The sequence below is a fragment of the Podarcis tiliguerta genome (genome assembly GCF_965153285.1).
Source record: "Podarcis tiliguerta genome assembly, chromosome: Z".
Taxonomy (NCBI): domain Eukaryota; kingdom Metazoa; phylum Chordata; class Lepidosauria; order Squamata; family Lacertidae; genus Podarcis; species Podarcis tiliguerta.
The window spans coordinates 25,703,029-25,719,776 of record NC_139553.1 but is presented as its reverse complement, the minus strand read 5'-3'; the positions used below and the strand labels follow the sequence as shown (position 1 = coordinate 25,719,776).

General features: G+C 45.2%; 1 protein-coding gene across 6 annotated transcripts in view; it reads right to left on the bottom strand.

Moving 5' to 3' along the window:
- COL4A6 (collagen type IV alpha 6 chain) overlaps positions 1-16,748 on the bottom strand; it is a 174,703-nt gene that overhangs the window by 4,693 nt on the left and 153,262 nt on the right. For all 6 annotated transcript variants that reach the window (XM_083423343.1, XM_083423345.1, XM_083423342.1 and 3 more), the window contains 8 exons: positions 15,867-15,992; positions 14,686-14,802; positions 13,405-13,566; positions 10,012-10,110; positions 5,269-5,415; positions 3,918-4,034; positions 2,227-2,418; positions 722-1,008 (listed from right to left, as the gene is read on the bottom strand). In XM_083423343.1, coding sequence (XP_083279469.1) covers positions 722-1,008; positions 2,227-2,418; positions 3,918-4,034; positions 5,269-5,415; positions 10,012-10,110; positions 13,405-13,566; positions 14,686-14,802; positions 15,867-15,992 — 1,247 coding nt within the window. The remainder of the gene's footprint in view (positions 1-721; positions 1,009-2,226; positions 2,419-3,917; positions 4,035-5,268; positions 5,416-10,011; positions 10,111-13,404; positions 13,567-14,685; positions 14,803-15,866; positions 15,993-16,748) is intronic.

The following is a 16,748-nucleotide window of genomic DNA, read 5'->3' as shown; positions in this document are numbered from 1 at the left end:
CGGACATGACCTTACTCTCCAGTTTCATAATTTGTTCATCTGTTGTTGCTGGGTTTTTTTATTTCCTGAGATTCATATGGCACCTGGTTGCAATTAAACATCAAAGCACTTTGCCGAAAGAATGAAACAATAAAACCATCAGTTAAAAACAACTCTTTGAAACATTAAACAAATTAATTGATTAAAATCAGTGATGAGCTAAAAATCAGATTTAAAAACACATGCCAACATTCTAAATGTCTACATAGGTTTATCTAAACAAATGTGCTATAAACTGGCCTGAAAAGAGTACAGTGGTACCTCGGGTTAAGACGCTTCAGGTTACAGACTCTGCTAACCCCGAAATAGTACCTCGGGTTAAGAACTTTGCTTCAGGATGAGAACAGAAATTGCGCAGCAGCAGTGGGAGGCCCCATTAGCTAAAGTGGTGCTTCAGGTTAAGAACGGACCTCCAGAACGAATTAAGTACTTAACCCAAGGTACCACTGTACAGTGAAGGTGCCTGCCTGGTGCCCATAGGCAAGAAGTTCCCAAGTGGGTGGGGTGTTTCTACTGCCACAGTGAAAGATCAATTTCTTGCCAATCGATCTAGCCTACCCTTGTCTACACTGCCTGGCAGCAGCCTTCCATGGCCCCAGGCAGAGAGAGACTACTTTTTAAGTGGAGATTCTGCCAGGGACTCAACTGAGTGCCTTCTGCATACAAAGCAAGGGACTCTTACCATGAGGAAGGAATATCCAATCCAGAGGCTACGCCAGCCTTCTGGGCACTGAGGGATGGTGATGTCCTGACTGTGAACAGCCACGGCCTGGGAAGGAGCTTCGCATACTGAGCAGCGGCTGATGTACTGAGAGATCTGGAAGCTGCTGACGGGCATCATGGGGATGGGAGCTGTGGTGGAGAGCCAGTAGGATTTGTCATTGCGGCTGGCATAGTAGCAGACCTCATTAATGTTGCAGTAAATGAAAGGCATCGTGCTGAAGCGAGGCAGGCAGGAGCCGGCAAAACCTACAGGGGAGAGGCAAGAGAAAAAGCATGGCAGTCAACTCAGAGCGTCAGGCTCATTCAGGTGGCCTGTTTATTGAATTCAAACCAAGCACACACACACTGCTGAAGGGCACATGACTGTAAACGAATCAGCATATTGATTATATTAAGCTTGCAATAAGATAGACAAAATATTTGTTGCAAAGTAATGTAATGAAATGCTCTAAGCAGCGGACAAGTATCATTACACTTGCAAAGTATAACATGTTTCAGGGATATGAATATGCCAATGTTTATTCATTGTTTTCATCTGAGGAAGATTTTCGAAATAGGACCTTATCTGGAAACTTGTCATCAGCTGTTCAGCGCATTTTTCGAAACAATAACAACTTTTGTGCCAAATGCTTCTTTGTAAGCCTTGCTGAGGTGTACACTTTGCAACGGTAACACTATTTTGTCTATCTTAGTAGGTTGAGCTACTTCTTATAATCAATATACTGTTTTGTTTACAGTCATGTGCCCTTTTATGCATGTGATTCTGTTTGTTGATGACTAGCGGAAGGAAAATCTGAACATATAACATCAGTTATGGAACTTAACTGGCTACCAATTAATGACTTCCGCTTTGCTTTCACCCTCTGACGGGGCGGGGCGCTCCCCCCACATTCCTCTTTCTCCGCCAGTGGCCTTACCACCAGTGGAAAAGATGGGAAGCAGGGCCCATTCCATCATTTTTGCCAAAAGCCCAGCTCCACCAAGCAGCTCCTTTGCTCATTACAAAAACAACTACCGTATTTTTTGCTCTATAAGACTCACTTTTTCCCTCCTAAAAAGTAAGGTGAAATGTGTGTGCGTCTTATGGAGCGAATGCAGGCTGCACAGCTATCCCAGAAGCCAGAACAGCAAGAGGGATTGCTGCTTTCACTGTGCAGCGATCCCTCTTGCTGTTCTGGCTTCTGAGATTCAGAATATTTTTTTCCCTGTTTTCCTCCTCCAAAAACTAGATGCGTCTTGTGGTCTGGTGCGTCTTATAGAGCGAAAAATACGGTATTTTAGTAATTGGTGGCTGAGTTTGATTTTCCCCTCTTCCCTCCCTGTCCCTTTCCCCTTGTGTGTCATGGTTTTTCTAGATTGTAAGGCTGCAGGCAGTGACTGCTTTGTTTTAGTGGATTGCGTGTAAGACATTCGGGGAGCCTTTTGGCTTCTGAATAAACAAACGATAAATATTTGCCTGCTTACCAAGGTCCTGGTTGTGAGCCTTCTCCTGGCCCTCCACATACAGCAAACTGTACCCTTCCCAGAGCTTGTTCATCCCTACAGGGCACGGCGGGATCTGCTCCGACTGGCTGTGCTTCACCAAAGTGTAGCCGACCCCAACGCTGCGGCCTGGCATGCCAGGTAAACCGGCAGGACCAGGCTTCCCAGACATTCCTGGGGAGAAAAAGAGAGAGGTTAGATCCTGGCCATGAGTGACGTAGTGCCAGCAAGATTGAGGCTGTCATGGATGAGGAACTCCTCTTCCTTCTCACCTACTCAACTAGTGCCAAGCTAATAATTTGGGCCAAACTACATCAGAGATGCTCTGATGGGCACTACAAGTGGTTCCCAATGCCCCTGAGTTTCAGCCAGCCTTTACAAGGGACCAAAGTTTCAGTTTGGTAGACCTTGCCCTGTGGAAGTCCCTGCTGCTACAAGTTCAGCAGGAACAATTCTTGCCCTTTTTTTTGCAGGGGGTGTCTCCTAAAAACAGTGTTATTCACACAGGGCTTCTGCAGTGTGAATCCCCACCACCACACCTAGAATTTACAGATGTTTCTATTGTAAGATTGTATGGTGTACACCACCTTTTATTTTTATGAAACTGTGGTTTACAAATAAACAAATACATGTTACACCTAATGCTTATGTGCAGCATTGTCTTTTCTTCTTCTTTGGTTAATTATACATACACGACCCCACCGATGGTGGAGGAAGGGGTGTGTAGTGGGTGTGGCTCGTCCCGGGTGTCATCCCTGGGGGTGGTGACATCACCACCCCGCCACCCTGGGACGCTTGCCCCGCCCCTGCGGGCGGCTAGCCCTGCGCTGGGTGCACAATATGTGTGCTGCTCCAGGTGCCAGAGCATTTAGCTCTGCCTCTGGCCCCCACAGCTGTTTTCAGAACTGCAGCATGAATGCACTGGAATCCTCCTTCCCCCAGACTACCCCACCCCAACAAGTTCTCCTGCACAACTATGAGCATTGGTTTTAAAAGCTTTCACTGTGTGCCAACCTCCTCTTTCCACATAGCTATGGCTCTCCAAATGTTGTTAGACTCCAGCCAGCATGGCCAGTGCTCAAGAATGCTCACTGGGGCAAGACAGTTTGAGCATAACTGGACCAACTGCACTGGATGCCAATTAGTTTCTGGGCCCGATTCAAAGTGCTGGTTTTGACCTCTGAAGCTTTTCATGGCTCAGGACTGCAATACCTCAAGGACCAGCTCTCCCTATATCAGACCCTGCAATAATCACCAGAGGCCCTTCTTTGTATGCCTCCTTCCTCCATGAGAGGTCCGGAGGCTGGCAACATGAGAATGGGCCTTTTCTGCAGTGGCTCCCTGCTTGTGGAATGCCCTCCCCAGGGAGGCTCATCTGGTGCCTTCATTATACATCTTTGGGTGCCAGGCAAAAATATTTCTCTTCTCCCAGTCCTTTGGCTAATTAAACCATCTATGGCTTTTATAACTGTGGGAGGGGGGAAGTTATTATTTTGTTTGTTACTATGTTAGGCATATTGGTGGTTTTGTATTGTAAACCACCCTGTGATCCTTCAAAGAATGATGATATGGAAATTTAATAAATGATGGATATTGTAGTCCCATAGGCTGGAGGGCCACAGATTTCCCTTCCCTGCCCTAGACACTAAAGAGACAATGTAAAAAGCATTTACCTTCAAATCCTGGTGGCCCAGTACTTCCTGGAGTCCCTGGATCTCCAACTACACCAGGTGACCCTGGTAAACCATTGACTCCCATCTGGCCTGGTCTACCTGCCATCCCTTTGGGGCCTGTTATATATATAAAAATAGCTTGTTAAGGTTTTTTTTTTCTTATACCCCTGTCTTCAGTCAAAACAAGAGATCTGTGTCATGATGAGTAAAACGGTAAAGGTACCCCTGACCATTAGGTCACAGATGACTCTGGGGTTGCGGTGCTCATCTCGCTTTACAGGCCGAGGAAGCCAGCGTTTGTCCGCTTCCGCAGACAGTTTTTCCAGGCCATGTGGCCAGCATGACTAAGCCGCTTCTGGCGAAACCAGAGCAGCACACGGAAATGCCATTTACCTTCCCGCCGGAATGGTACTTATTTATCTACTTGCACTTTGACGTGCTTTCGAACTGCTAGGTTGGCAGGAGCAGATGAGTAGGACCAGCTTATCTTAACCCAGAGGTGGGGAACCTGTGACTCCAACTCCCATCACCCCCCAGCTAGCATGGCCAATTGCTAGGGATGATGGGAGCAGCAATCCAACAGCATCTGGATGGCCACAGGTTCCCCACTGCTGCCCCAGCCTTTCCATTCAATGCAGCTTAGCATAATAATACCTATGACTTCTAAAATGTCCACTTTATGAACCTCCTTGCTGGGCAGAAGCAGCAGTGGCATCCTAGACATGGAACATTTGTGCGAAACCAACACAGGTTTAAAAGTGAGTTCTGGATGTAGGTTTTCTCCCCAGCCCTTTCCCAACACATGGGGAAATCGTATGAACTTTATGCCTCCACTTAAATGGCAGATTCCAAACCACAGAAAATAAAGCCAAGTTCCTATGCTGTAGCTTTCGAAACTAGGTCACACTTATTAGAAGGAAGAGGGGTGCCAAGTCAAAATTGTCTGCATTTTTAACTTTTTTTATTTACTTCTGATGGATTTTGCTATACACCCATTTTAAAATACACCATATGTATGTTGTTGTTGTTGTTGTTGTGTGTGTGTGTGTGTGTGAGAGAGAGAGAGAGAGAGAGAGAGAGAGACTCAGTAACCCAATATTGCATTTGATGTTTATGATCCATAGACCAAATAAACACAACTGTTATTAATTACTCAATCTCTGCAACCTTTTTACTTGGGAGAGAGTGGCTTAGAGGGAAGAGATAAGAAAAAAGGAAAACAAGGAGTCAAGTGGAAGGGTAGATTGTGAATCTGAGAATCTACTCTGCTGAGGCCGCTTATATGCTCCTAAAATAAGGACACAGTAAACTGCCTTATACTGAAGGCATCCACGTAAGGTGCGTGCTTTACCTTGTGGTCCAGTCAGGCCCTGGAACCCAGTATCTCCATTCAAACCAGGGATGCCATCAATTCCTGGCAGACCAATTAAGCCTGGAGCAACTTTGACTTCTTCAACTTTCTGCACAAGACCAGGAGCTCCTTGAAGACCAGGAAACCCTGCACATGATGGATAGGAGAATGACCTGCCTTGATTATCAACAGGTGGTGGTGAGAAAATATATCACATCACAACCCCTCCCCTTTACCATCAGTAGAGAAGACTGTGCAACTGGGATGCTAAAGAGAAACAGGAATAATAATATGGAGAAGATGAAGAACTTTGGAACTTCCTTCCTTGGGAGATTCACCTTGTCCTCTCGTTGCAACCATTCCCCATCCCACCCGCCCTTTAGCTTCAGTCAAATTGAGGGGGTGGGGAGAGACATTAGATGTGTGTTTGCTCATATGATCTAATCTTCCTCTGTTGGAGTTTGGTTTTTTTTTTTTTTTTTGTGGGGAGCCAGAACAAGCGATTACCAGCTGCCCCGAGCACAAAAATTATGCTTCCGAAATCTCTTGATAGCGATTCCACACAGAAAGAGGCAAAGCCACAGCCGCCCCTCCCCATGTGCCACTCACAGCAGAAGCCCTCCTCTCTTAGAGTTTGGTTCCCAAGCGGGAAATGCCCAAGGGAATTTTGCATATGGTCAGGCCCCCCACACCGATCAAATGTTGGCCTTCAATATCAATCCTGGTAGGGATCTGGCCCCGTGAAGCAAAAAGGTTCCCCACTTCTGTTACGGGTAATCAAAATGAAGCTTAAATATAATGTAAATTACAAATAAAATATCCAAATATCGCACCTCCCAAGAATCATTCAGACATGATGGAAAGAACAAGTTTTCTGTCAGCTAGTATAAAGAATAGCAGTGAAATCAGATCACAGCAAGAGGAAACAGAAACTGAAATGGGCAAATCTTTACTGAATTTTGAAAGCCACAAGAACAAATACAGATGTTCTGCTCTATGCCAATAGCCAAGTCTTTCTCTGCTGATCTTCACACAGCCAAAAATAGCAACATCTGCTCACAAGAGGGAGGTATAATCAGGATCGAGGGAACTCAAAGGTTTATAGAAGTGCCAAAAATATACTCATGAAAAAACATGCCTTAAAAGGGCTGAGGGGGGAGAGCAAAGAATTTTATTTATTTATTATTATTATTTTGTGGGGGAATGGAATGGAGTAGCCTGGAAAACCCCTTCATGGATCACTGCCTTGCCGTGGCGAAGGGGCTTGAAGAACTCAGAGAAGCTATGAACTATGCCGAGCAGGGCACCCAAGATGAACAGGTCATAGTGGAGAGTTTTGACCAAACGTGATCCACCTGGAGTAGGAATCGGCAAGCCACTCCAGTATCCCTGCCAAGAAAACTCCATGGACAAAGACAACAGGTATATAAAAGTTATGACGCTGGAAGATGAGCCCCTCAGGTCGGAAGGCGTCCAACATGCTACTGGGGAAGAGCGGAGGACAAGTACAAGTAGATCCAGAGCTGATGAAGCGGCTGGGCCAAAGCCGAAAGGACGCTCAGTTGCGGATATGCATGGAAGCGAAAGGAAAGTCCAATGCTGTAAAGAAAAATATTGCATAGGAACCTGGAATGTAAGAACCATGAACCTGGGTAAGTTGGATGTGGTCAAAAATGAGATGGCAAGAATAAACATTGACATCTTGGGCATCAGTGAACTAAAATGGACGGGAATGGGCGAATTCAGTTCGGATGACTATCATATCTACTACTGTGGGCAAGAAACCCATAAAAGAAATGGAGTGGCCCTCATAGTCAACAAAAGAGTGGCAAAAGCTGTACTGGGATGCAATCTCAAAAATGATAGAATGATCTCGATACGAATCCAAGGCAGACCTTTTAACATCACAGTAATCCAAGTTTATGCACCAACTACTGGTGCTGAAGAAACTGAAATTGACCAATTCTATGAAGACTTACAACAGCTTATAGAAGTGACACCAAAGAAGGATGTTCTTCTCATTATAGGGGATTGGAATGCTAAAGTAGGGAATCAAGAGATAAAAGGAACAACTGGCAAATTTGGTCTTGGAATTCAAAACGAAGCAGGGCAAAGGCTAATAGAGTTCTGTCAAGAGAACAAGCTGGTCATCACAAACACTCTGTTCCAACAACACAAGAGACGACTCTACACATGGACATCACCAGATGGGCAGCATCGAAATCAGATTGATTATATTCTCTGCAGCCAAAGATGGAGAAGCTCTATACAGTCAGCAAAAACAAGACCTGGAGCTGACTGTGGCTCAGATCATCAGCTTCTTATAGCAAAATTCAAGCTTAAACTGAAGAAAGTAGGAAAAACCACTGGGCCGGTAAGATACAATCTAAACCAAATCCCTTATGAATACACAGTGGAAGTGAGGAACAGGTTTAAGGATTTAGAATTGCTGGACAGAGTGCCTGAAGAACTATGGATGGAGGCTCGAAACATTATACAGGAGGCAGCAAGAAAAACCATCCCAATGAAAAGGAAATGCAAGAAAGCAAAGTGGCTGTCCAATGAGGCCTTACAAATAGCGGAGGAGAGAAGGCAAGCAAAATGCGAGGGAGATAGAGAAAGATACAGGAAATTGAATGCAGAATTCCAAAAAATAGCAAGGAGAGACAAGAAGGCCTTCTTAAATGAGCAATGCAAAGAAATAGAGGAAAACAACAGAATGGGAAGAACCAGAGATCTGTTCAAGAAAATTGGAGATATGAAAGGAACATTTCGTTCAAAGATTACCATAATAAAGGACAAAAGTGGTAAGGACCTAACAGAAGCAGAAGACATCAAGAAGAGGTGGCAAGAATACACAGAGGAATTATACCAGAAAGATATGGATGTCTCGTACACCCCAGGTAGTGTGGTTGCTGACCTTGAGCCAGACATCCTGGAGAGTGAAGTCAAATGGGCCTTAGAAAGCATTGCAAATAACAAGGCCAGTGGAAGTGATGGTATTCCAGCTGAACTATTTAAAATTTTAAAAGATGATGCTGTTAAGGTGCTACACTCAATATGCCAGCAAGTTTGGAAAACTCAGCAGTGGCCAGAAGATTGGAGAAGGTCAGTCTACATCCCAATCCCAAAGAAGGGCAATGCTAAAGAATGCTCCAACTACCGCACAATTGCACTCATTTCACACGCTAGCAAGGTTATGCTTAAAATTCTTCAAGGAAGGCTCAAGCAGTATGTGGACCGAGAACTCCCAGAAGTGCAAGCTGGATTTAGAAGAGGCAGGGGAACCAGAGACCAAATTGCAAACATGCGCTGGATTATGGAGAAAGCTAGAGAGTTCCAGAAAGACATCTACTTCTGCTTCATTGACTATGCAAAAGCCTTTGACTGTGTCGATCACAGCAAACTATGGCAAGTTCTTAAAGAAATGGGAGTGCCTGATCACCTCATCTGTCTCCTGAGAAATCTCTATGTGGGACAAGAAGCTACAGTTAGAACTGGATATGGAACAACTGATTGGTTCAAAATTGGGAAAGGAGTACGACAAGGCTGTATTTTGTCTCCCTGCATATTTAACTTATATGCAGAATTCATCATGCGAAAGGCTGGGCTGGATGAATCCCTAGCCGGAATTAAGATTGCTGGAAGAAATATCAACAACCTCAGATATGCAGATGACACAACCTTGATGGCAGAAAGTGAGGAGGAATTAAAAAACCTTTTATTGAGGGTGAAAGAGGAGAGCACAAAATATGGTCTGAAGCTCAACATCAAAAAAACGAAGATCATGGCCACTGGTCCCATCACCTCCTGGCAAATAGAAGGGGAAGAAATGGAAGCAGTGAGAGATTTTACTTTCTTGGGTTCCATGATCACTGCAGATGGTGACAGCAGCCACGAAATTAAGAGACGCCTGCTTCTAGGGAGGAAAGCAATGGCAAACCTAGATAGCATTCTAAAAAGTAGAGACATCACCTTGCCAACAAAGGTCCGTATGGTAAAAGCTATGGTTTTCCCAGTAGTGATGTATGGAAGTGAGAGCTGGACCATAAAGAAGGCTGATCGCCGAAGAATTGACGCTTTTGAATTATGGTGCTGGAGGAGACTCTTGAGAGTCCCATGGACTGCAAGAAGGTCAAATGCATCCATTCTTAAGGAAATCAGCCCTGAGTGCTCACTGGAAGGACAGATCGTGAAGCTGAGGCTCCAATACTTTGGCCACCTCATGAGAAGAGAAGACTCACTGGAAAAGACCCTGATGTTGGGAAAGATGGAGGGCACAAGGAGAAGGGGACGACAGAGGACGAGATGGTTAGACAGTGTTCTCGAAGCTACAAACATGAATCTGACCAAACTACGGGTGGCAGTGGAAGACAGAAGTGCCTGGCGTGCTCTGGTCCATGGGGTCACGAAGAGTCGGACACGACTGAACGACTAAACAACAACAAGCCTGGAAAAGGGCATGGCTGCCTGGCTGGAACCCTGAACAGGATCATTCCGCACCACAACCTTTTGGTCCTTCCTGTAAGTGACATATTTATCTTGATCGGATGACAGAAGCTAAACTAAACAAAATTCTGAAAACTCAGTAAGAGGTCCTAACTACTTCAAACCAAAATCTTATTTTTGGCTAATCATGTAACAGGCAGCATAATAGACAATCTATAACATTCTCTTATCACGCTATGTTTTGTTCCATTCCCAAGGTCAAGTGCATCTCCCACGCAGCTGCTTGGCGCTTACCTCGACGGCCTGCTTCACCTTTTGGCCCAGGGAAACCGGCATCTCCTGGAGGACCATCTTTACCTGGCATTCCCATTAAACCTGGGTCACCTCTGAAGCCTGAGAAGATACAAGAGTTATAGACTTGCTTCTGCAACCAGACCACAGAAACTGATACTGGCAATCACATGAGCACATTAGTAAGAGAAAACGAGGCTATTTTGTTTTAGAATAGCATTAAGCAGCTTTCCACAATCTGGTGCCCTCCAGATGTTTTAAGACTACAACTCCCATTATCAGTAGTCAGGGAATTGGTGGGAATTGTAGTTGAAAGCCCCAGCCCCAGGCTGAGGAAGCTGGTACAGTGGTACTGCAGGTTAAGTACTTAATTCCTTCCAGAGGTCCGGTCTTAACCTGAAACTGTTCTTAACCTGAAGCACCTGAAGCACCACTTTAGCTAATGGAGGCTCCTGCTGCCACCGCGCCACCGGAGCACAATTTCTGTCCTCATCCTGAAGCAAAGTTCTTAACCCGAGGTAATATTTCTGGGTTAGCGGAGTCTGTAACCTGAAGCATCTGTAACTTGAAGCGTATGTAACCTGAGGTACCACTGTATATAAGTTTACTGTTGCTCAAGGCTTTTCTAGGGCAAATCTGCATGCTTTTATATTTTCATTATGCCTGTCCTTTGATTTAAACAATCTTTCCAATTTATTTTATTTTTGGTCTGATTTTGGTCTCTATCTGATTACCACTGATGTGTTCACTGAAGCAAAATTTAAGAACCTATTTTCATATACCACCTTTGACATCAATGGGGTGAGAAACCAGGATACAAATGTCTTCGACAAGCAAACACTGCAGAACTTGCTGAATACAGTGGTACCTCGGTTTAGGAACAGCCCTGTTTATGAACTATTAGGTATAAGAACTCCACAAAACCGGAAGTAGTGTTCCGGTTAGTGAACTTTAACTTGGTCTATGAACAGAAGCCGAATGGTGGAAGGGCATAGGCGGCGGGAGGCCTCATTAGGGAAAGCGTGCCTCAGTTTAAGAACAGCTTTGGTTTAAGAACGGGCTTCCGGAACGGATTAAGTTCATAAACCGAGGTACCACTGTATATGCAAATTGAGCACATATTATTAAAAAAATTCTTCTCCTCTTACTTATCCTGAAGAGAAGGTAAATAAAAAAAACCATCAAAACAGCAGTGGATTAATTAAAAAAACATCAGAGACTGGGATTACGTAAAAATTTTCTTAGCTGGTGAAGCAAACATGGAACCCACATTTTCTTTAAAAGATATGACAGCAACAAGGTGTCTGTTTATTTCTTATGTGGAAGACTATTCAAGCTTCGAAATCAAATTCAGGTGCCTACATTTCCTCCCCAATTAGGATACATGTAGCACAGGTAACGTGAACGAGACACTTCCGGGTCACGTGACCCGGAAGTGTCTTCGGACAGCGCTGGCTGTCTTCGGACAGCGCTGGCCCTTGGCCTCTTTGAGTGAGATGGGCGCACAACCCTAGAGTCTGTCAAGACTGGCCCGTACGGGCAGGGGTACCTTTACCTTTACCTTAGCACAGGTAAATTCTGTATGATATAGTTAATTGTGCTAGCTCTCCCACAAACATTATATATTAAGGATATATTAAGGATTAAGGATTATGATATGTACTTTTATTCCTTTATCAATCTTATAATTTTTTTGCCTACATCTTAAAAACATTATCCCTGGACAAAATCTGATCCTTAAAAATAAGTAGCTGAGATGGTGGAAGTAATTTCCCACACACTAGCAGTTGCAGAAGCTTCATTCTGATCTTCCAGCTTGAACTGCAACTTTGGCAACTGCACTGTGAAGGGGAAAAAAATAAAAGAAAAAAGGAAGACCCAGAGAAAAATCATAGGGGCTTCAAATGCTTGCATCTCCTTTGAGGTCAGCATCACCCTGCCCCAGGAGCTCATTTCTGGTGCCCAAATCTGGAGTCACTGTCCCAAGTTGAAGCTAAATGGGGATATGAATTCCAGTCTCCTAGGTCTTGGTCTACCACCTCAACATGTTAGCTCTCCAAGATTGGACACTCAGTCACTTTGAGAGAGCTCAACCACAGCCATATGCAAAGTCCAGCTGCATGCTTCCCCCTCTTCTATTAGCAAGTGTTTTCCAAAGAGAAAAGGAGGAACCCCAATTTCATATGGAAATTCAACATTTTATACACATATTGTTATCCTAGGCAGAACTGCTCTTTTGCGGAGAAGCTCTGTCCTCCTGGCAGTGTCAGCTTTTGCTGTAAAAAGCAAATATAGAGAGCATTTCTCTCAGTTCCGCTGTCCTATTTAACACTGAACGCAAGAGACGGAAGGATCTACCTAACTTCCTACTGACTTATGCTGCAGAACTTTTCACTTATTTGGGGCAAAAGCAGAACTGGACTGGGCCTGTTAACACTGTGAGCGTCTTAAAAGCATCTGCCTTTACCCCAGTGGTGGGAAACTGGCCCTGGTGCCAGTTTGGTCTGCTAAGCCATCCCCTCCACAAACTCACAGACACCTGACATTGCAGGACAAACCATGACAGGGAACCCCAGTGGAGCTGATCAATCAGTTACAGGGAGGCCCTTCAAACTTTGATCACTGTCAATCATCCAATGACATTATGGCATCAGGTGATTTATAAATGGGATGTCTCACTCACTTGTCACTGTTCATTTATTTATTTAGATTCCCTACCTGCCCTACATGTGGGACCCAGGTGGCGCTGTGGGTAAAAGCCTCAGCATCTAGGGCTTGCCGATCGAAAGGTCAGCGGTTCGAATCCCTGCGGCGGGGTGCGCTCCCGTCGTTCGGTCCCAGCGCCTGCCAACCTAGCAGTTCGAAAGCACCCTTGGGTGCAAGTAGATAAATAGGGACCGCTTACTAGCGGGAAGGTAAACGGCATTTCCGTGTGCTACGCTAGCTTGCCAGAGCAGCTTTGTCATGCTGGCCACGTGACCCGGAAGTGTCTCCGGACAACGCTGGCCCTTGGCCTCTTAAGTGAGATGGGTGCACAACCCTAGAGTCTGTCAAGACTGGCCCGTACGGGCAGGGGTACCTTTACCTTTTTACCTGCCCTACATAAGATTCCTGGACAGGTTGGCCCATGGAGTGTGAGGGAATTAAGTTGGATTAAGTTCCCTACTTCTATTTTTCAAAGTTTCTTACACACACACATTTTGTTGGGTGCTACACAGAGTAGTTGAAGCAACCCAGTCACATGGGCAGCATATAAAACAGCAGCAACACCACCACCACAATATCCTTTTCCATTTACTGACCATCACAGCTTAACTTGGGCTTAAGAATGACTAGAAGGAGAAAGCTGTAAAAATAATGTAAATGATAATCATATTAATGGATGTAACACTGTACCTTTGAATCCTGATGCTCCCGGGACTCCACCCAATCCAGGGGAGCCCATGTCACCTTTGAAGCCTTTTAGTCCAGGATGACCAGGGAGGCCGGGGTCACCAGTAACACCTTGGTTGGAGGCTGGGCCTGGTGGTCCACGTGGCCCAGGGGGACCTGGGAAGCCTGGGCAAACAGGAACAAACAAAGGTAGCTCAGAGACTATGTTGGTCTTCAGCCTTGGGGTTCCCCCAGGCTCTGCACATCTCACCAGACCACATCCAAACCAACATAAACATTGCAACATCAATATGGCATCACTGCAGATTGTTGTCAAAAGGGTGCAGGTTATTGTATAACTGAGAGGACACCCTTGCAAGTAGAATCCAAGCTTACAACCTCTAGTATGGTTGTAGGATTTTTAAGAATGAAGTTTTTATCACCCTTATAACCACAAGGGAAAAATAGCCATTTAATACATAGGATGGCAAGAGGATCTGAATACCAATTAATATTTTGCGCACTTGTTCCCCCCCGCAAAAAAACCCTTGTTCTTGTACCTAAGGAAGAGTTTACATTTTTACTCTTAGGGTTGCATCCACTGCTGGTCGTACTCAAAGAAGACCCACTGAAATGAATGGAGATGCCAAACTTAGGCCCATTCACTTCAGCAGGTCTGCTCTGAGTTGGGCTCAGCTGCAGACAACCCTTAATCAGCAGCAATAGTCTAGTAATGAAGTGTGATTAAGTGTTTTTTTTAAAAAAACCTGATATTTATACTACTGCTTTATTGATGTAACTTTGGAAAAGGCTTTTATACTGTCTGAATTATATCTAATGCATTGGATTTTTTAAAGTAATGAAATTACAAGCATAAATGTACAATAATATATTTCAAAATAAGAAGTGCTTTTATTTTTAAACATATTATTGCATATTTATGCTTGCAATTTTGTTTGCTGCCTTGAACTGACTTGGTTCGTTCAAGCACATTAAGCACATTAACACAAGACTTTTGCTATAGTTGTTCAATTCATTCTGCAGCATATGCATTAAGCAGCATATGCATGCTGCTGGTTAAATGCATGCAAGGTCATTATTCAACCTAATTTGCGTACATTATGCTGATTATAGAACTTAAAGCCTTTGGATCCAGCTTTTGGGAGGTTGTATTCCTGAACTGCAGGATTCCACCACACATTCTGGCAGATTCTCCTGTCAGGGCTTCGCTGGTGCTTGATTAATGTGTCTCTCTCTTTCCAGTTTAATTTCTAAAGCCAAGTGGTCAGACTCCCAACTCCATACCTGGTCTACCATCTTCTCCAGGAAGTCCAGCATCACCGGGTCTCCCAGGAATTTTTGATGGAAGAGATGTGCCTGGAGGCCCTGGCAAACCAGGAGGACCCATAGCTCCAGGACGACCTAAAGTGACATGGACAAAGATTAACTAGAAGAATATGAACTAGGGGCTGCGCGATCCAGCTCACTTTGCTCACCAACACCATCCCCTCGCCTAAACCACCGCTCCCCCTCCCTCCTTGCCAAAGCTACCACTACCCTGGCCAAACCTCCACTTGCTGGCCTACTCCACCAGCTGGCCTGGGCTACCCAGCCACTCATTTACTGGTCTCAGTCACCTGCCAGAGTCTCTCGTTCACTCCCCCTCACCCTCCAACACTGCAGCTATGGCTCAGCAGCTCCAAGAGCCCTCTTTGTTGTCATGCTGTAGCATGTAGCACCACCAGTTGGCAGCCATGCAAACTGTGGCATGACGACATCCTTAAGAAAACATTTATTATATAAAATACGTATCAGATATTCAATCAGAAGTGGAGCATGTAGCATGGAGCTTAACGTGCAATGTCATTTATTGTCACAAGCTCAGCTATTGTTTTTGGATGATTTAAGATAAGTTGTTTTATTTTTATCCCATTGCTTTAAGGCAGAAATATTTGCCACCATGATCTCCACACACTCTCTTATATATATAATGTGCTGTTTTCTGGGGGGACGCAGGGGTATGCATACCCCTAAACATTTTGTGAATCTAAGTTTGGCCTCATTGAGGGGCAGTATTTCAGTATGAGTAGGAAAATGAGAGTACCCCTAAACATTTTACAAAAAAAAGAACTGTGTGTGTGAACATAACACTTTTGTAACTCTTACAAGAGGGATGGGAACCTGTATACAATCCAGATGTTGGGTCATAGTTCCCATTGCTCCCAATCCTTGGCCATGCTATTTTAGGCTGATGGGAGAGTGATCAACATCTAGGAGACGTACAAGTGGGGGGGGGGGGGACAGAGAGAGGTTTGTGTTAGGCCAGCTTCCGAGTTCATGGCAGAGGTGAAATATGAACCAGGGACTTCCCTGTCCATAGTCCAGTATCTTAACCATTCTGCTGCACCAGCTCTCTACACTCCTCTTCTAGCTCATGGTCTCTTTCAGCTGCTGTTTATGATTTCTTTGCGGTTGCTGTTATTTACCCAAGTCTCCTGCAGGTCCCTTCTGTCCAGGCAAGCCTGGGGGTCCAATTTGAAAACCGGGAACACCCTGTTCTCCTTTGGCACCTGGCATTCCTGCAGGCCCTGGAAGTCCAATTTCACTTAGACCTAAACAAGGAGTGGGAGGATGAAAAGCAGGTCAAAGCAGTCCATTAAACGCCATCAAAGAACTGCCCCCCCCCGACAATGGGCCACACAACACTTCTTTCCTCCTCTGCTGGGGGCACAGTATCCTGTTCTGGCACTTAGTTGAGAATGTTGGCAGTGCAAGGAAATTTAAACAGACCACAAAAATTGTTGCAGAGAATGGAATTTCCGAGAGGGTTAAAGAAAAGTATACCTTAATCTCATCACTGTGATATTTAGGGATTTGGGTATAGGTTGTGGAGATGGCAAAGGCTACTTTAGGAATTGGCTGTCAAAGGATTTGAAGTGGCCACATCCCCTCACAGGCAACCTTGGGAGGGGGCAGGGGGCGGGGGACACATGACAGCAGCAAGGCAAAAAACACAACCTTTACCTTTGTGCACCAGGCTACATCAGTGGCGTAGCGTGGGTTGTCAGCACCCGGGGCAAGGCAAGTAATTTGCGCCCCCTAACCTGTGGATTTTAGTAGGGGCAGAGAGCTGCGAGTGCGAGCGTGGCCCCCCCCCCAGACGTTGCGCCTGGTGCGGCCGGCCCCCCCTGCACCCCCCACGCTACGCCACTGGGCTACATCACACACACACACAGAAGTCAGCGGTTTCTGCAGGTGCACACACACACACTCACTCCCCTCTCCCTTCCCCACCCAAACAAGCAAGACAAATTGCCCCAGTCTCAGGACACATTGCAGCCAGACAAAAGCACTCAAGTGAGGGTGAA